We start from the raw sequence: 20,784 nt of genomic DNA, 5'->3' as shown, positions 1-20,784 counted from the left end.
CTCAGTCCCTGGAAAAATCATGGAGCAGGTCCTCAAGGAATCAATTATGAAACATTTAGAGGAGAGGAAAGTGATCAGGAACAGTCAGCATGGATTCACGAAGGGGAAGTCGTGCCTGACTAACCTAATTGCCTTCTATGATGAGATAACTGGCTCTGTGGATGAGGGGAAAGCAGTGGATGTGTTATTTCTTGACTTTAGCAAAGCTTTTGATACTGTCTCCCACAGTATTCTTGCCACCAAGTTAAAGAAGTATGGGCTGGATGAATGGACTGTAAGGTGGATAGAAAGCTGGCTAGATCATCGGGCTCAACGGGTAGTGATCAATGGCTCCATGTCTAGTTGGCAGCCGGTTTCAAGTGGAGTGCCCCAAGGGTCGGTCCTGGGGCCGGTTTTGTTTAATATCTTTATTAATGATCTGGAGGATGGTGTGGACTGCACTCTCAGCAAGTTTGCAGATGACACTAAACTAGGAGGCGTGGTAGATACACTAGAGGGTAGGGATAGGATACAGAGGGACCTAGACAAATTAGAGGATTGGGCAGAAAAAAACCTGATGAGGTTCAACAAGGACAAGTGCAGAGTCCTGCACTTAGGACGGAAGAATCCCATGCACTGCTACAGACTAGGGACCGAATGGCTAGGTAGCAGTTCTGCTGAAAAGGACCTAGGGGTCACAGTGGATATGAAGCTGGATATGAGTCAACAGTGTGCTCTTGTTGCCAAGAAGGCTAACGGCATTTTGGGCTGTATAAGTAGGGGCATTGCCAGCAGATCGAGGAACGTGATCGTTCCCCTTTATTCGACATTGGTGAGGCCTCATCTGGAATACTGTGTCCAGTTTTGGTCCCCACACTACAAGAAGGATGTGGAAAAATTGGAAAGAGTCCAGCGGAGGGCAACAAAAATGATTAGGGGTCTGGAGCACATGACTTATGAGGAGAGGCTGAGAGAACTGGGATTGTTTAGTCTCCAGAAGAGAAGAATGAGGGGGGATTTGATAGCAGCCTTCAACTACCTGAAGGGGGGTTCCAAAGAGGATGGAGCTCGGCTGTTCTCAGTGGTGGCAGATGACAGAACAAGGAGCAATGGTCTCAAGTTGCAGTGGGGGAGGTCCAGGTTGGATATCAGGAAAAACTATTTCACTAGGAGGGTGGTGAAACACTGGAATGCGTTACCTAGGGAGGTGGTGGAGTCTCCTTCCTTGGAGGTTTTTAAGGCCCGGCTTGACAAAGCCCTGACTGGGATGATTTAGCTGGGAATTGGTCCTGCTTTGAGCAGGGGGTTGGACTAGATGACCTCTTGAGGTCCCTTCCAACTCTGATATTCTATGATTCTATGAACTTGCAAGGCAAAGAGAGCTGGCATAGCCCAGAGGAGAAGGCTTGAGTGGCTGTGACACCAAGCACCCCTGTACTCACATCCTACACTCTATTGTAATAAGCTTTGTACAAAATATGCTGGGTGAGGTATCATTTATGAATAACTCACTGATCATTAATATTCTTCCATGATACATGTGTGCAATGTATATTAAGTATTAGGACATATGCTGGAATGATTACTAAAGAGTGTTTAAACCAGGTATACTAGGCGGTTGGTAAACAGGTCTGTCTTAGATAAAGGAACTGTGTTTTCCCCACCTCGGAGTTGCTTCCAAAGTACTGTGAAAGAAGGAGAATGTGCTCACATATTGTGTAAACAGACCTGTTAAGCTAACAAGGGGGGGGAAGGGGGGAGGCAAACCTCTCTCTAACAATTGGGGGAGAAGGGAGCATGGCATCTGAACCAGCAGGAGAGAGAGGGCAGGTCTGGGTTTTACTTTCCAAAGAGTCCATTTCAAAGGTTTATTATTTATAAAGACAGGGGGCTGAACCTCAAAACGAGAAGCAATTGAATCAACTGACTGTATACAATATTATTGTATTATAAAAGTGTATTGAGTGAGGTCTTTTCTGGAAGTTAAGGACACACATACATTCAGGGCCGGCTCTAGGCACCAGCTTACCAAGCAGGTGCTTGGGGCGGCCACTTCGGAGAGGGGCGGCAGGTCCAACTGTTCGGCGGCAATTCGGCGGATGGTCCCTCACTCCTGCTCGGAGCGAAGGACCTCCCGCTGAATTGCCGCCGCAGATTGCAATCGCGGCTTTTTTTTGTTTGTTTGTTTGACTGCTTGCGGCGGCCAAAACCCTGGAGCCGGCCCTGCATATGTTGCACAACATTATTGTTCACCAGTAACAATACTATATGGGTAAATGTGGTTTCTTAATGATATTGTGGCCCCAGATTTTAAAACAAAGAGGGAGAAACAGGTTCCCTTCCAGAAAGGAGAGAAGCCAGTTATTTACCTGTCTCCTTCATAAATTAAGCATGGTGTGACCAGAAACAATGGGAGCTCCATTTACAGAGAAATCAGCAGGGGAATAGGAAGCCCACAAGAAGAAAACAAAGCAAAACAAAAAAACCAGCATGAGGTCATCATGCCTCGTGAAACAAGTTCATTGAACTTTGGAAGATGCAAGTAAGGAGAGAAGCAATCTTTGGCATACATCACAAGACAGAGACAAGGGAACAGAACTCTTGTGAGCGGAGAAAGATGGGTCCTTCAACTAAGGGTGGTTGAAATCTCTGGGAAATAAATACAGGTGAGAAAAAATATCTTGAACAAAGCTTGTACCTTGCTAAGTTAAGTTTTAGACTTTTAGATGTGTGTTTTTCAATTTTAATTTGCTTGTGACCCTTTTTAACTTTCTTGCTTTTACTTGGTATCTCTTAACCTATGTCCTCTTGTTAATAAATTTCTTTTATATTTACTATAAACCAACTCAGTGCAGTGTTTAAATGAAAGGGTATGTTTATCCCAGTTAAGTCAATAAATTGTGATGTACTTCTGTCTCTCTACAAGAATAAAATTTCTCTGAACTGTCCAGGAGAAGGCTGGACATTACAAAGCACAGGGTTTGGGGCTGGGAGTGAGTTGGGAGTCACCTGGCTGGCTGTAACCAAGGCTGGGGTCAGAGCTGCCGGATCAGGGCAGCATGAGACAAGAATACTACTTGCTGACTGTGAATATCCCTGGCTGGCTGCTACAGTAACAAGGCACTGAAAGGCACCGAGCTGCAGGGCAAATGGTGACAACCCAGCTGATCTGGACTGCCCCCCGACCAGATTGTCACAGTGCCTGCAAGGGTGGTGATGTTAGAGAGTGGACACCCAGATAGGCCTAGGTAAGACTCCCTCATGCAGGAGGCAGGGGACAGCAAGGGACTCACACTGTGCTCCACCTATTCTGGAGGCAACAGTCAGCAGGCACATTTTAGTGCAGCCTCAGGGCTGCTGTAAACTATGACAGAGTCAGTACACAATCAGTCCCAAGCCAGGGAGTCTCAACCATCTTTCTCTGTGCCTCCCATTCCTCTACCTATTGTACTTATATAGCCCCCCCCATCACCCTAGTATCTGCACACTTCAGATAAACATCCTCACAACACTTACATATGAAGTGCAATCCTCCCTGTTTTACAGGTGGGAAATGGGGGCACAGAGAGTTTAAGTGACAGTGGATATTGGGTGCAGCTGGGAACTTGGGCCAAGCACTGATGGGGACTGCTCAACTTGCTGGCTTTTGGAGTCCCCGTGCAGATTTCATTTCCTGGGCCAGCATAATCGCTTTATCTTCCCCCCTTCCCCCACTCCTGGAAGCAAGATCAGACAGTGAAACAACTTACCTACCTGGCAGTGGGATGGGAAAGGGAGGCAGCATATGGCCCATTTTCACCAACCCCAGTTTGGGGCTCAGTGAATGCTAAAGCCAGCTGTAGTCCACCTTCCTCCAAGGACCTGTGAAGTCTGAGAGGTTGGGGTGGGAGGAGGATGGGGACAATACACCACAGAGCTTTAGGTTTCTTTAGACCAGGGGTACACAATCTATGGCACGCGTGCCAAAGGCAGCACGCGAGCTGATTTTCAGTGGCACTCACACTGCCCGGGTCCTGGCCACCAGTCCGGGGGGCTCTGTATTTTAATTTAATTTTAAATGAAGCTTCTTAAACATTTTAAGAACCTTATTTACTTTACATACAATAGTTTAGTTATATATTATAGATTTATAGAAAGAGCCCTTCTAAAAACATTAAAATGTATTCCTGGCACACGAAACCTTCATTTATTCACTCTAATTTAAGACTCGGCACACCATTTCTGAAAGAACAGGAGTACTTGTGGCACCTTAGAGACTAACACATTTATTTGAGCATAAGCTTTCGTGGGCTACAGCCTACTTCTTCAGATGCATAGAATGGAACACACAGAAAGAAGATATTTATACATACAGAGAACATGAAAAGGTGGAAGTAGCCATACCAACTGTAAGAGGCCAATCAATTAAGAAGAGCTATCATCAGCAGGAGAAAAAAAAAACAACTTTGAAGTGATAAATCGAGATGACCCATAGAAAGTGTGAGGATACTTAACATGGGAAATAGATTCAATTAGTGTAATGACCCAACCATTCCCAGTCTCCGTTTAGACCAAAGTTAATTGTATCTAATTTGCATATTAATTCAAGTTCAGCAGTCTCTCTTGGGAGTCTGTTTTTCAAGTTTTTTTGTTGCAAAATTGCCACCTTCAAGTCTGTCACTGAGTGGTTAGGGAGGTTGAAGTGTTCTCCCACTGGTTTTTGAATGTTATGATTCCTGATGTCAGATTTGTGTCCATTTATTGTTTTGCAGAGACTGTCCTGCTACTCTGAAACCTGTCACTTCCGAAAGGTTGCTGACCCCTGCTTTAGACAGTCTCTTCAGTGAGTCACTGCTGAGCCCTTTATGCACTCAGACATATGTAAACTACTGTTACATTCCTTTTGCTGGTTTACCTCCCCCGCCCCATCTCTCTCATTCTTCTGCACACCCCCACACCCTTCAGGCATGCCGGTCACCTCAAACCTGTCACTAGTGATTAGTGCTGAGTTTAACTGCACCCATTGTGTAACTGAGCTTAGTGGAAGGAAGAGGAAAGCAAACTCAAGAGTAAGAGGGTAAGGCTGTAGCAGAAAAAGGAACAAGGAGGAAAAAGTGAACATGAACCAAACCACCAGGTTGGTGCCTGGGTTGCTCGCCACACCCCATCTTTTACCGGTGGGCAACAGAAGTGAACGCAACCTACTGAAGTCCTTATTAACGACCTTTAGGAAGTGGGAAGAGAAGGGGGCTATCCTATACAATGAATTGATTTAGTTTATTTTTGGGTGTAATTTAACATCCGGACTCTTAAGGACTTCAGTCTTCCTTGCAAGGAATGTAGGATGTCCCTGCTCCACCTATCATTAAGTGACATGACCTCAGTCTTCTCCACATTACCTTGAGCTCTGTCTAATGCCTAGAGCTCTGGATATCACACGGACTTCCTTAGGACTAAAAGCAGGTGACTGTACCCTCCTCTCCCATTTTTATACCCTCATACTCACTAGTTTGTTTTAGGGAGTTCAACTGCCAAGATAAATAATGGGGATCATGAGCATTCACAAAGTGCCCCCCATCCCAAGACAAATGGATTCTGTGGATTTTTCCCAGAATCACTGTTCAAAACTGGATTTACATGAGGAGGAGGAGGAGATCAGCAATATTTTAAAATGCAAGCCTAGCTAGCTGATGGAGTCATTATGCTGTGGCTGTACATACTGTTAACCTTAGGCAACTGATATTATTGCCATGGCTACTGTCTTAGGTACCAAACTGAAATAGACAGGGAAATCAGGAAGGAGTGTTCTTCTTTTCCATACAAGCTGTTCCCTGCCGCTCTTCCACACACTCCTCACCTTTCCTTCTCAAACCAAACATAAAAAAGAAACGTCCCTGTCCCACCTCAGATCCAATCGGTCTCCTTAGAAAAACTCTTGTCGTTCTACTCCAATGCCATTCAGTCTACTTCTCAACAGTGAGGTGTAACAGACCTCCCACTCCTTCAAACAATCCTGGTTTCCACATTTGAGAGGAACTTTAGTGGCTAAGTCCACTGAAGCAGAAATATTGGACTTTGAGCCACTACAGCTCGTTTTGAACATGGAGAGGGGAGCTGCTCATGACATCAGGAACAGCTAGGAACTTAAAAGATCTACCAGGCTTTGCTGGGAGAAGGAACTAATGAAGATGCACAAATGCTGGCTAATATTGTTCAAAAAAAAGTGACCAGGAATTTTGGGTGCCTAACTTAAGTAACCTTGAAGGTAACTTATTTTCAAAACGTGGAGAGCATTCCCCACTCTGAAAATCATGCCCCTGTAATGTGTCACATCCAAAAAAAAAAAAATAATCACTAGTCCTTTTGAAAGTCCTGGCTATTAACTTTGATTTAGATTTTTTGGCTCCACTGACAGAGGGCTTGCAAAGTTAAGTTGAGGATTGTTTTTTAGATTAAAAAAAGTTAAGTTGTATAACAGTGACTGCATATTTAACATTCTGAAGTGTCATCCCCTCCAGTTAGCCATGTATTCAATCATTCAGAATTAATTTTAAATGAATAATACTTAGCACTTACATAGCACCTCTGTTTGTAAGGGTGTGTTAGTATCATTGTCCCCATTTAATGGACATTTGAACTTATTTACAGACAGCAAATATTAATCCAAATGATTGTAAATCAGCAGAGCACCAAGAACATGAGGCGGGGAGGCAGAATCATACATTAGGTATTAAAAACCAACAGAAGCAAAAATAGTATCACGTTTTTATATACTGTGTATTCTGATGGAGTAGGGGACACCCAGCTGGCTATTAACACTATTATTTCTGCGATGCATACTTTGCAGCTTAGTTAAGATCTGGTGAATTAGAGCAGCCAGACAGGGAGAGTTTCACCCCAGGTGTGGAGTAAAACAGACACATTTTGGTTGAGAGTTATGTTATCTAGGCAACCTGCAATGATCATTCTTAAAATGAAAAACAAAAGCCAATTAAAAGTATTCTGTGGAGCTGAAAAACTTCTCACTAAATTAAGATAACGTGTGAAGTATTTTGAGGCTCAAGGTAGCTTGCACGGTAGGCCGAGAAAGGGGGTTCTGTATGTCCGAGCACTTAGTAGCTTAGGGACTGATCCTGCTCCCATGCTATTAAAAAGGCAAAACTCCCAATTACTTCAGCGGTGGCAAGACTGAGCCCATCTGCACCAGGAAATTGACCCATCACTGAAAACAGTTGTCAGCAGGGGTCCTCCTGTATTGGTGTTCAAAGATGTTTAAATGCTAGTATAGGAGATGGGATAAAGCTATTTCAAAACACTAGTCCTGGGGGAACTTACTGCTCACAGTCATTGTCAGCAATGGGTCAATTTTCTTGTGTGGATAGGACTTGAAATCTGTAAAAGAAACAGAATTTTTAGGTATGCACTGAACTCCCATTAAAATCAATGGGAGTTAATGCTCAGCACCTCACAGGATTGAGTCCTAAATAAGCCACAAGGGAATGGGAAAGAACTATCAGAACAGTGTGTGTGTGTGTCAAGCAGGTCACAAGTAGAGCCCACTTTGACTCCTGACATTTATGTATTTCCAAACCTGCTGCATTTTGTTTTCACAAATATTATAAGATTTGCCAGACTGGGTTGAGACCAATGGTCCATCTCACCCAATATCCTGTCTGGTACAATGGCCAGCACCAGATGCCTCAGAGGAAGGCGCAAAACCTCCATAATGGCAGTCATAGAATACCCTGCCCAAATGCATTGTGTTAATGTTCTAACAGCATTCTTTAGCAGATGATGGTCACATGCCATTGACTGGAACCCATATTCCTCAGTAACCTTCTTTACACACTGTAATTGGGATTAACAGTTAACACAAAAAACAGAACAACACAGAGAAGGACCGTACTAGAAGTGGCCAATGGGTCATCTTGCCCTGTATCCTGACTCAGGATAGCCAATGCTCACTGGTTCAGACAGATGTGAATTCCCCATAATTAAACTCAAGTGGGTCAATACAAAACCACAGGAAGAAGTTGCTTCCTGACCCCTTCTGGGAATCATCTTAAACCCTGAAGCCACAGGATTGACAGCTCGTATCATTTTAATTACAATTTATATATTCAGAGTATGTTTAAAGATAAATTATTAGATGTTATGCCCATGTTACAAACATGAGCAATGTGTTCCAGATGGTTATGAAGTAACCTCCTGAATGGCTGGACTCGATCAATCTATAGCAATTGATTAACTCTTTAGCAACCCTTCATAAATGGTACTTTTAATACAGCAGAGTGACCATGATTTGTAGCATACCTTGAGTAACTGCAGATCCTATCACAATTCAAATCTTTTTCAGAACTTATTAAAGGTCAAAATAAGGTTGAGCGGACAATGAGCGAGAATCACCACTCACATCAGGAAAGGAGGAAATCTCCCTTTGTTTCCTGAACACAGTCTCTCTAGTGAGAGAAAACCCAAGTCACGCAGTGGGAGTCGTAACCATTTCATGCTAACCAACGGGAACAAACCTGATCCCTTTCCTTCCTCTCACTATCTTCACTTTCATGACAGAAAGGCTATCAAATAAGAAGAAGCCACTATGAAGTCTGCTCCCCATCACGTACCTTCCGCCTCCTCCAGCTTTCGGATATGCTTCAGCACCGGCTGGATGTTCAGAAAGAGTCGGTGGCTGTTGCTCAGGAGCTGCAGCAAGTGTCGTGACCGGAAAGGGCAACCTGTGTAGTACACCAGCTTCCGGGCAGAGGGCAAACCGTCCGGCTGGATCTCAAATTTTTTCCCCTGGACAAACAGAAGGAGCAATCCCAGAAAAATGAGGAGAGGGATGTTATCAGTCAGTGGCAAAGATCAATACATTTTTATTCACACTAGTAAAGCTTGGCACGGAAATGCAGGCAAGCCAACTGCTTTGCCAGGTTCCAGGCGGCCATATTCCGCTACACTCACCAGAAACGCGAGTTTCCCAATGTGTGACCAGGGAAAGTCATACAGCAGCTGGCTGACATGGTTCACCTCCTGCAACATATCAAACACCCGATGACACAAGGGCTGGCAGATATAAGGAGGGGGGGGAGATGTGCAAGGAATTCACACGCAATCAAGAATGTGAAATACAGAGTCTGGCGAACATAAACGAGACAGGGAGAAGGGAGTGCTGAGGGCTACATGGAGTTAATGGTACATCAATAGCTTTCATTTCATTTGGTTACCTGATAGATGTGAATTCCTTTAAGGGTGAGGCCCAGGACAACTGTTGGGCGATCTTCCTTCTTATCCTACAAGAACATAAAGGTCTGAGGTCAAAAAAGTAGCCCATACACACACAGACCCGCACTGACTGATAGGTACTGTAACAGAGCTGCAGCAAGGTTATCCCAATTCAGTACAAGTTATTAGACTTTCATATCTCCCCCTCCCCCCTTTTAGCTGGGTTTTTTTGTGTGTCCATTTCCTCACTGAAAAACACTGAATTAAATATCTCACTTGTGTAGTTCTTCTCATGCTGGGGTCTTGAGAGTTTCCACCACATACTGAACACCTAAGACAACCTGCAGTCATTGAAGTGGAATCCAATGGCTTTACTGAATTTAGAGCACTGTCATTTATTTAACAAAGCGGTTATTCATAGCCAATCGCCCCTTACTTCAATCTGCTTCCACTGCTATCCCCAGGAACACCCCCACCTGCACAGCACAGAAGTAGAGACTGAAACAAACTGTTATTAGGTCCGCTTGTCCCACCTCCTTGCCAGGGCAGAAAATGTTCCCACTAGTGGCCTTGCTGGAACCTGGAGGTGCAGTTCAGCAGCAGGGGTTAATAAAGCCCCATAGGTGGAATGACTTGGTGTTGGTTAATGCAGCTTTGGATCTAGCTTTTTAGCATTTTCGCTCTGTCCTCAGTATATACTGTAGCATAGTTTTATACTTAAGGCTTTTAAAGGATTATTAGGATCATTATCCTATTGTACCTGTGCTGCACCTTGATGGACACATGTGCTGTATCATTGACACTTCTATTCTATTTGAGATTAGTTGGTGTAAACATGTTCTGGATTCTTTTTATTTCCTTAAGCAACATATACCTCCTAGAGGACATGCCAGTGATACAGAGTCACACACACCTCCCCTATCAGAGGAGGGGTTGGAATTTCTTGGGAACTAACAAACAGAATAACTCCAAACCATGATATAAAGCTCAGACCTAAACATTAAACTTTCCACTATTCCCATCCTGCACTGGTTAAGATACAGGCCTCATACAACTATAGTTAACTTTCCTTCTGCTGGGAATGGGGTGGTAAAAGAGAGGGAGGAAGAAGGTGGAAGGCTAATTAAAAATGGTTTGAAAGGTGTCAGCTTTATCGAATTCATAAACTGGCCTGGAGAGGGGAAAACAGGGTAGGAAACAGATGTGAGCCTCGCCAGCCCAGAGACCAGGAGATGTGAGACTGCTCTTAAACTCAGATCTCCCATGAGTTGGCACAATGCACTGCCACACAAGCCACCAGCAGCTGGCTCCTCTGACATACTGTCCAAATGGGCTGGTGCTTCGTAATCCAACGATGGATGGATAAACTTACTCACGCCAGTATTCTTGCCTCTCTGGTGGAGTTGGCAGCGGGAAGGACAATGTGTTGTGGCCATAGCAATGTATTTAACAGTTAACATATGCTACAATTCAAGACAGACAGGAATTCAGGTATTAAGGACAACCGATTTCACACCTGTCATGCCTCTGGACATAAATTGTATCACGTCCTGCCAGTGCGTTTCTTATAGCCTTCAAGTGCAAGCCAGACTGTCTTATGACGATCATTAATGGCATTAGAGTCAAAGCAGGGAGAAGATGAGGGAATGGATGTGGCTTATGAGAGGTTAAATCAACATCATTAGAATCTGAGCCCAAATTGGAATGTATTTCCTGTAGAGAACCTGAAACTTTCTTCTTGATGTTTTCCCCGTAAGTGGAGCATCTCAGAGATTTAATGGAATGAAACAGGCCTCTTAAGCTTTTGGTATCTCCTGGACATAACCTTGCTTGAATGTGACCAGCACAGAAAGACAGACTGGATCAGGAAGCCTTCAAATTATTCAGTAAGCTCTGGCAAAGTGGACCGCGTGCACTCCGGAAAAGCCCTGTACATCTCCTAGGACCTGGCTTGCCTATGTGGGAAAGGAAACTCACCCAGGGGTGAATATTTGCTCTTGGACTCTGGATATTGTTCTTGCATTTTGACTTGATAAGTGACCTACTGTAGGCAATGGAAGAGGCACCTCCTCACCTCCCCATCCTGTAACATCATCTGCCTGGGAGCAAACAGCAATTGAGGAGACTGGAGGGGAGGGAGTAGGTGGCAAAAAGGAAATAAAATAACTAAATAATTAAAAAACAAAAACTGAAAAATACGCACATCAAGAACAAAGAGGTACAAAAATTGCTATTTGGGCACACTCAGCGCTAGACTGTAAGCTCTTTGGGGGCAGGGACTGTCTTTTTGTCCTGTGTTTGCAAAGCCCCTGGCATAAAGGGGTCCCGGGCCATGACTGGGGTCCCTCAGTGCTATGATAATACAAATAATCTCTTTCACTGTTTCACAGCACTTGAATGCCATAGGACAGACCCCTTTGATTATCCTTTCAACAATCCTCTTCCCCCCTCACCCCCCAAAATCAATCTCCCTCATCTGACAACATACGGCTTCAATGTTTTCCCCTCCCACGATTCCACATTCAGCCAGTCCTCAGATGCACCCAAAAATACTCTGTAGCAGTTGCTGTGGCATCACACAGAGCAGCGTGGAATGGAATGGGAGCAGACTCCACCCTACTCTTAGGGCAGGTCTACACTAACCCCCCAATTCGAACTAAGGTATGCAACTTCAGCTACGTGAATAACGTAGCTGAAGTTCGAAGTACCTTAATTCGAACCTACCTCGGTCCAGATGTGGCAGGCAGGCTCCCCCGTCGACTTCGTGGTACTCCTCTCGCCGAGCTGGAGTACCGCAGTCGACGGCGAGCACTTCCGGGTTCGACTTATCTCGTCCAGACAAGACGCAATAAGTCGAACCCAGAAGTTCGATTTGCTTGCCGCCGAATTACCAGGTAGTGTAGACCTACCCTTAGAGAAGGGAGGCTGACCTACTTGTGGGGCTGTGAATCAACGGCTGAGAACTTAAAAGGTGTTTCTTCTCTCTACCAAATGAGTCTGCCATGGAATGGTATTTGTGCACATCAGTGGAGCCTCCCCAGATACAAATGGATTCACTCCCACATGTGGCAAAGCCTCTGCTTTTAACATTAGAGGCACAACATTTATAAAGGGAAAAGAAACCCAGCAGCACATTCATCTTTGACAAAAGGATGAAATAAGCAGCTGTTTGTTTAACCTTCTGTAATCTGTAATAATGGACAGGTACATCTTCCAGCAAACAGGACTCCTTAATGAACTTCAGGATTGCATCTTTAGCAGTCAGATCTTGCTGTTCTTGGTGCATCTCTGGAGCATGCTTCAAGATATAGTCACTCCCCCTCTTTGCAATTATCTGCCACAAAGGAAAGAGACATGGTCAGCAGCTTTTCAACGATCCCAACGGGAGGCAGCTGGGTCAACAGCAAGGACCAAACAAGAGTGGAAACGGAAGCTCTTTCCCAGTTAACCTGAACACCACACCAGGCAATGTAAGTTCACTGAACTCTCTCTCCTTGAAGAGCCAGCATTTAAATTTGCCCAAAAGATATTAGAGAATAAGGTCTCTGAATAGGTCCCCCCTTAATTATGTGGCAAAATCATAACATGCAATATCTGAGCGCAATAAGACAATAGTATTTGGTATTTAATATTTGTATTCTCTAGTCCTGGCAATTCTTCTCAGGTTTCAGTTTTGCTAAACACTTACAGGCAGCTATCTAATACTACCTAAAATACTGGCGTATTCTGCAGCCACGGCCCAAACACTGCAGAAATGCTAGTATATGCATCAATAATAATTACACATGGTGCTTATTTAGCAGTGTTCATCTTCACAGTGCTTTATCAATAATAACCAAATACACCTCTCATTGCCTCTATGGAGGTAGGCAAGTATTACCATCCTCCCATTTTACAGATGGGAAAATTTGCACCAAAGTTCAGTGATGTTTCCAGGGCCAATGAGTGCCAGAGTTTACAGCTCAGGAGTTCCTGGCTCCTGGTCTTGTGCTCAGATCACTCAGCCATGTGTTACTGTAGAATAATGCAATATTCTAGGGTAATGTTAAAGCCTTCCTCCACATAGGAAAGGCTGGGTTGGGAACAGTTGCAACAGAGATAGCAAGAAATTTATGCTAAACTTGCTTCTTCACAAAGCCCCATTACACAGGACATTTAAAACTAGACTGTGCAAAGCACTTGAGAATATCCAATAGGGAGCAAATTGCCCAAGCAGGGATATGAACAGTGACCAAACAGAGCCTTTTCCATAGTTCTATTAAGCTCTTCTTTTGCCTTCTTATACAAACTCCCTGCTTTTCCCTGTGCACAGACCTCATGTGACTATAATCAATCTCCTACCAAGAAGGCTGAGCTCTGTCAATGTCACTCTTGATCTTATCAGCCAGCAGCTGTACAGCATCACGAGGCTATAGCTGGGAGCCAAGTCCAGACTTCAAAGCCAGATTTCCCACTTGCTAGCCTGCAGCTCCACCCTTTATATTCATTATTCGGGTTGCAGTAGCCTTCGGCCACCGATCTGAACGAGATGCGGTTAAAGAAGTAGATCATGCAGTGTCTTCCCTGCTGTACCCTGGGGACAGGGAGAGAAGCATCCCCCTAGATGCCAGATTTTGCTATCTGTAATAATAAATCATCTACACGCTCGCGTGGGCCTGTGGCTCACTGCAGCTGGGCTGTGCTCAGCCTTGGCCTTTGCAATGTTTGCAAGATTAAAAAGATTGACAGCCGCCCTAGAACAGTCCCTGTCAGACCCACCTTCTTAAACCCTTTGGAAACTACGTAATGCCAGGTGTATGTCATCTGGGAACTGCAATTTCCAGGGTGGGGAAGAGTCCAGTGGGGAGAATTCTGCCAGGGAAAAGGGAGTATTTGTGCACAGTGGGAGGAGAAGTAGCTTGGGGCTCAGGAGTATAAAAGTCCAGACTTGCCCTGCCTCCACCACACCTGCCTCCTGACGCCATTCATTTCTCCTGCATTGAACCCTTCCCCCGCCCGATGCTTGGAAACAGCTGGGGTTGGAGGGGAATCAGAGGCAGAGAGGTAAGGAGACGTGCTCAAGGATACACACAGCAGGTTGGAGACAGAGCCAGTAGAACCCTGACTTCTTGACTCCCAGTCCACAGCATCATCCTCTCCCTCCCTGTCATTTACTTGCATTCTCACTGACTGTGGTGGTTCACTTTGCATCCGTGCGTAACAGCAGAGTAGGAAACAGTGCAGGAAGCATTCTGCACGTTGCATGTTTGTGCGCTCCTTCCAAAGGTACTGAATGGCCAGAAGACAAGTGACTGGTTCAGTCATTGCCCTCAGGCAGAGTTAGTCACCATAACAGGTTTAAAAAAGGCAAACCATTTTACTCAAAATGATAGTTACAATTCAAATTAACCTATTAAGACTTTTTTGGGGGGTGGGGATGGGAGGGTAAAAAACCACCAAACTATCCCAAACACCCCAAAATCTGTAAAAATGGAGCATGGAAACTGAAATCTTTAAAGTACATACTAGAAGCACTGGACAATGAGATACAAGTAACTCAAGACCAATTAGTGGCCAAGAGACCATACACAGAGGGATCACAATGAAATTCTCAGCTGAGCCTAGTCAGAGCGAGAAGTCCTTTTCTCTCTGTTTTGACCAACTGGTGTTGCCCCTCACGTACTGCCACCCCGCACTGAACTCAGTCCACCCCACAGGTAAATATGATGGGGCCAAGGTACTGAAGATACTTTTCTTCAGCCCCTTGAGGTTTTCCAGAGAATCTTAGGATGCAAAAGCAAATGCATTTCAATGCAAATTTATTTCTGAAAATATCGGCCATTTAACTGTTGGATTCAGACTGGGAAGCACATAGGCCTCAGTGGAGAAAAAGCCCTGTTGGATTCATCCCACATATAGTCACAGAGCCTGGGGAGTCCCTGCTGCAACTACAGACGATTCTGCCTCATTCTCATGGTGAAAACTTACCCACTGTGGGAAATAGGCTTGAGGTTCAAAATATTTCCCAACATGGACATTCTCCATGTAGTTGCCCAAGTCAGCCTGTAAACCGTACGCAGCCAGCAGGAAGTAGATTTCTTCTTTGTGGAGGCACCGAGACCTCAACACCTGCTCCTTGAGATGGCAGTAGTACAGGTGCCGTGCTGCCATGTCACTGCAGAATACAGAGAGAAGCTGTATTTAAGCCACAGCAAAGAGAGATCACATTCAGGTAAGGCCAGTCACATGCAGCTTCACTGTCGAGAATGGATACATGTATGGAATCACTGATGTGCATAAACTGCATTTTTAAATAGTCATTTACTCTCTGTATTATAGTAGCATCTACAGCCCCAGTCAAGACCAGGGCCCCACTGCACTAGGCACAGTAGGGAATAGTCTGTCCTCAAATCTTTACAGTCTAAACAATCCAAATAGACAAAGGTTGAAGAAAGGAACTCATATCATCACTTTTCTGCGGAGAAGTGGAACTAGGGCACAGAGTGATTAAGTGCCAAGAGTCACATGGGAAGTTGTGGCAGAGCCAGGAAAGGATCTCAGATCTCCTGAGTCCCCGTCCAGTGTCTCAACCAAAAGTCCATCCTTCCTCTCTAGAACTGGCACTGCTTTTGTATTGCACCTTCCAGCTGAGGCTCTCAAAGTGCTTTACAATATCAGTGAATTACCTGGGAGGTAGATAATAATGGCAGGAACCTTGGATTTGCTTTTGTTGTCTTGCAGGAGCACTAAATGGGGATGTTATTAGGGAAAGGTGAGCATATGATAAATAGATGGCTAGATGGTCACAGAACCAAGACCTCCCTTCTAGGACTCTGATTCAATGAGTGTGTTTTAAAGAAGCCCCATGATTGCATGGATGTGCCTCTGTGCACCTCTCTCTGCTTTACTACTACTGCAGAGGAAAGACGCTTGTGATGCCAATGGAGAGGTACAAAGGGTACGTTTACACTGCAATTAAAAACCTGCAGCTGGCCTGTGCCAGCTGACTTGCGGTGTAGATGTTCTCTGGTTCGGGCTGCAGCCTGAACTCTGGGACCCTCCCACCTTGCAGGGTTCCAAAGCCCGGGCTCCAGTCTGAGTCTGACTGTCTATACCACAATTAAACAGTCCCTTAGCCCAAAGCCTGCGAGCCAGAGTCAGCTGGCATATTCCAGTGGTAGGTTTTTAAATTACAGTGTAGACATACCCAGAGGAAGATGAATACTGGGAAGTCTCCTTTTAGCAGTAAGAAAAACTTCCTCCTCTCAGAGAGAAACTTTCAAAGGGAAACTTTCTCCCCTCAGTCCAAAGAGGAAAATAAAAAAAGCCTTATTCAGATGAGGACAGCAAAATGCCTAAATAGAGCAAAGATTATGCTGACATTAATCCACCTGAATGCTTCCAGCTCTTGGTTTGCCCTGAGGCCAGAACCACACCAGCAGTGCTGATGCAAAAACACTCTGTCAGTTGTTCATTTTTAACTGAATCATCCTTTGTTGCCTGGGGAGGGAAGGGTAGTTGTGTGCATCCTATATTCCACATGAATGGAACCCACTCAAATGCAAAATTCTATAACTCACAAGTCATTCCTTTTGTCCACTTCCAAATTAGCCAGCATGCGCATGGCTCAGATACAGTAAATACAAAAAATAAATTACCAAAGGAAAAATATTAGGCTGTATCCCAGAGTAACAATTTCTATGATCATTTTGCCAGTGTTGGTCTGATTTTCTTTTTAATCTTGTACGTACAATCAGAGGTTTGTTGGCTGCATTTTAATAAATATTACCTACATCCATATCTAGAGAGAGAAATAAAAAAAAGAGTTAAGCCTTCCGAACAAGGAGGAAGAAGGGGGAAAATTATTGTAGACTGAAGTTCAGGCTGTGGAAAGCATATGAAAACAAGGCTGCCATAGTTGTTGTGGGCAAATGGATGGGGAGTTTGAAGAAGAGCAACAGCTAAATCAAAGCATGTGAGTGAGAGGATGGAGAGTCGATAGCAGAACAAACTTGAGGGTGCTCACTATTAATTTTGTAATAACTTCTCTAACTTCAGTCTTGTAATTGTTTAGATGCTAAACAATTAAAAAGCAGCAACATTAATTTATTGGCGCATGGCGCTTTAAAAAGATAGCTGAAAAGCATCTCAGTTTGAATCCTACCAGGATGGAAGTCGACTCCTTTGGATAAAAGGATGTACTGACAGACATCATTATTGACCTCCAGAGAATGCCTTTAGGACTACAGCACCCAGAGAGAGAAGGAAAGAGCTCTTCAAAGGAAAGAGATTTTTGTTTTTCCATCTAATACAGCTTTATTAAAAAATAAAGTTGTTACCCTGGACAGATTTACCTTATGGCCCTTCCATTTTCTACGTAGTACTGTACCCTGAAGAAGGCAACAAAAGGAGGGGTGAACTTCTCTGTCCCCTTTAGGGCAAAGGGAGAAAAAGAAAGCATTAGACAATTTTCTCATGAGCCCAGAGGCTCATGATCTTCCCCACTATTCTGTGTTTTGCCCATTGTTCCCCACTCCAGACCCACTCCCCACATTTTCTTTTTTTTATTCACCACACTTAGCTGTACAGCAATTGTCTTGGGAGCTTTTATCAATGAGACACTATGAAACATTCGGCCATGGCAAGACATAAATGAAGCATCCAAGCTCTCCTGTTTCCTTATACCCTATGCCACCAGCCCTCAGCCCCACTCTCAGGAAAAGACTAAACCTTTTACCTCTGCAATATGCTCAGCCCTTCCTGACCCAGGCTGAAGCATTCCAGGCTGCTACTGATCTTTGGGCTGGCAGGGCAAACCCTTTGCTTTGGTTATTCACACCATATAGCCACGAACTCGAGGGAGACACGATGTCAATTTCACAGACTACAACTACAGATGTTTAAAAGAATACTGTCAAGATTTTTTGTTCAAACTGTGACCTACCTCCCTTACAGGGGAAGTCCCCTGAGCACCAAATTTTTATTGAAAAATAGATATTAAGACAGAGTTAAAGTCTCGCATTCCTTCCCGTCTCTGCTTTGTCTATTTTGAGGTCTGGTCAGTATGTAACTTCACTCACATAAGCAGACCCAAGCATATGTTGGGTCACAGATCCATCTGCTTACATACATAATGAGTCAAGCACACTTATGATACCAACAGTAACAACTCCATCGCCAAGGAATTCATTTAAAAAAAAAAAAAAAATCCAGTCACAACACTTAATCATTTTGCAGACTGCGCAAGGATACCATTTTGTTGTCAATGAAGGGATAAGGAGGAGGGAGCTAGCCAACTCAGCACTGAACCAGGAGGCTCAGGAGACCAGGATTCAATTCCATATTCGGCCACAGATGTCCTGTGTGACCTTGGGCAAGTCACTTAGCCTCTCTGGGTCTAATCCCCATTTTACAGATGGGAATCAAAACACTCTCCGACCTCAGAAGAGGTGTTGTAAGGATAAAGATCATGAATGACTGCGAGGCGCTCAGTTACTATGGTGATGAGGGCCACGTGAGTACCTACACAGGCATGTTGCCCTAACTGGTGCCACAGTAGCAAATTCCATTAGTCGCATTTTGAAAGCTTATTCTCATTTGGAAGATGCTATACTGTGTTGAGAGATATTTCCTGTACTTAAAATGGGAGATACTGCTGGAATCAGCAGTCGCTCTGGAGGTGGAAGAAACCAAAAGTTCACTTGCTGAGCAAAGTATCTTCCTAGAGAGGTGTAACAGACAATACTTGTATACAAACATGTCTGGAGCCTAACAATGTAGTTCAATGAAAACATTCGTGTTAGTTTCAGCTCTTAAGATTTTGTTTTGATGTAAAAAGATGACAACTGGGTATGGGACTTGATCTTTAAACTTCTAATAAAAAAAAAAGAAAAAAAAAAAAAAAAGACTTGACAATGTTATTTTAGAATAGTTGTTTGGTACAAGCCAGACATGTCTTATTCGTCTCACATGATTTTTCTTGACATTTCAGCTAGCGCAGAGAAATCAAGACTCCTCTTAATAAAAAAATGCTTCCTCCCTACAACTGCTGCTCTTTCACGCACCTCTGTTGAATTGCAACTCCAGCCCCCGTTGTGTTTCATAGTCAAATGCACAGTGGTACACAGGTTATTACAAGTAGCTGTGCAAGGTCATTTTACCCAAAGGCTGCTCTGTTTTATACAGCAGGGGTTCTCAAACCTTTCCATGGAGCAACTATTCTCAAAAGAGAGTGGCTTATTGACCCCCATCCCCTTCTATGGGCACCTGAACACCACCCCGGTGGCAGCTACAGCAGTTGCTTATGTGGCAGCATAAAGTACTTAATGTAATTTTACCCTCTTTTAATCCAATTTAGCAGCTGGAAATTACGAGACTCAGTTCCATGTGACCAACCAGCTCACCAGAGACCACCAGCAAGTGCTCCTCAGTCTTCAGTTTGAGGCCTCTATTTCATGGTGTAATCATAGCATCACAAAGTTAATAATCTCTGAAATACAACCACATTTGACCTACTTTGCTCGTCTCTTTCTTCCATTCCTTCGAGAAGTATTTGCTAAGCTTCTGCTCCAGGTCCATAAATACATATTCATTGTCTGAAAGAGAGAGAAGAGAAGGGGGTACTAGTAGGAATCGAAGGCTGTTTCAGAAATTGAAATTCCCATCTGACAATTACTTGGAGATTTGTTTCATAGTCTTCCAACAGTGCACGTGAATTATAGTAAATGTAACCGCAGAGCAGGACTAGATAGGCACCAGCAAGGGAGGTGGCGGGAAATGGGACTTTGCTCTCCAGCTGTACGCTGCTGGGGACATGGGCTTGGAAGGAAGCTCATAAATAGGCCTGACCCCTATAGGTGCTGAGCAGTAGTGGAGGCTTCTCAGCATCTTGCACAATCAAGCCCAATACTCACTTCTTGAGGTGAGCCATTATGGAAGGGAGAAATGCCAGCTTGTTGAGTTAACCTTACTGTCAAATTAATAGAGCAACACGGTCTTTAAAGGAAACTTTCAGCAACCTCCCTTCTTACCAGAGCTGGTATGTTATACACCATCCCCTATCCATGAAATGGAGAGTCTCCTCCCTCCAAGTATTTCTGACCAGATTGTGCCCCCTCACACAAAAACAAAAGACGACTCCTCCCCAATACAACATATCAACACACCCAAACTCCCTCTGCTGAAAGCTTGGTTCATCTCCCCTCTAGCCCAAATTCTCTTACACAGTTAGAGCAACTGGATTGGAAATGGAGGAACCCAGCCTGCCATGAATGGTTGGAACGTTCTCCAGCTAAGAGAGTAGGTGGTGGGGAATGAAGGGAGGCCATCTGGACAACCGCTGTCTTGAAATCACTTTGTGGGCCTTTCAAAAATCTGGAATTTTGTATGTACAAAAAGTATCAAAAACAAATGCAATTCAGCTAGTGAAAATGTGTCTGACCCTTCTCAAGTCTTCAAGAGACGACTTGAGTACTTCAGGCTACATAGGTAATTCCAGCAGCCACATTCATGTGACTAGTCACTCTATTCCCCGGTCTCACTCGGGAAAAAAGTGTTTTGACTGGTGACATAAGTACCAAGCAAAAGATCTTGTTCCTGAAAGACCTGAAATGGAGGGTGGAA

The 20,784-nt window shown here is 44.2% G+C and overlaps 1 protein-coding gene across 4 annotated transcripts in view; it reads right to left on the bottom strand.

The window, feature by feature from the left end:
• Positions 1 to 20,784, bottom strand: part of FRMD1 (FERM domain containing 1) — a 73,603-nt gene that overhangs the window by 9,476 nt on the left and 43,343 nt on the right. For all 4 annotated transcript variants that reach the window (XM_054024550.1, XM_054024549.1, XM_054024548.1 and 1 more), the window contains 7 exons: positions 19,678 to 19,757; positions 17,517 to 17,593; positions 15,151 to 15,337; positions 12,362 to 12,517; positions 9,186 to 9,251; positions 8,923 to 8,991; positions 8,583 to 8,757 (listed from right to left, as the gene is read on the bottom strand). In XM_054024550.1, the coding sequence (XP_053880525.1) occupies positions 8,583 to 8,757; positions 8,923 to 8,991; positions 9,186 to 9,251; positions 12,362 to 12,517; positions 15,151 to 15,337; positions 17,517 to 17,593; positions 19,678 to 19,757 (810 nt within the window). The remainder of the gene's footprint in view (positions 1 to 8,582; positions 8,758 to 8,922; positions 8,992 to 9,185; positions 9,252 to 12,361; positions 12,518 to 15,150; positions 15,338 to 17,516; positions 17,594 to 19,677; positions 19,758 to 20,784) is intronic.

This window comes from Malaclemys terrapin, chromosome 3 (genome assembly GCF_027887155.1).
Source record: "Malaclemys terrapin pileata isolate rMalTer1 chromosome 3, rMalTer1.hap1, whole genome shotgun sequence".
NCBI lineage: Eukaryota > Metazoa > Chordata > Testudines > Emydidae > Malaclemys > Malaclemys terrapin.
This window is presented reverse-complemented; position numbering and strand designations above follow the sequence as displayed.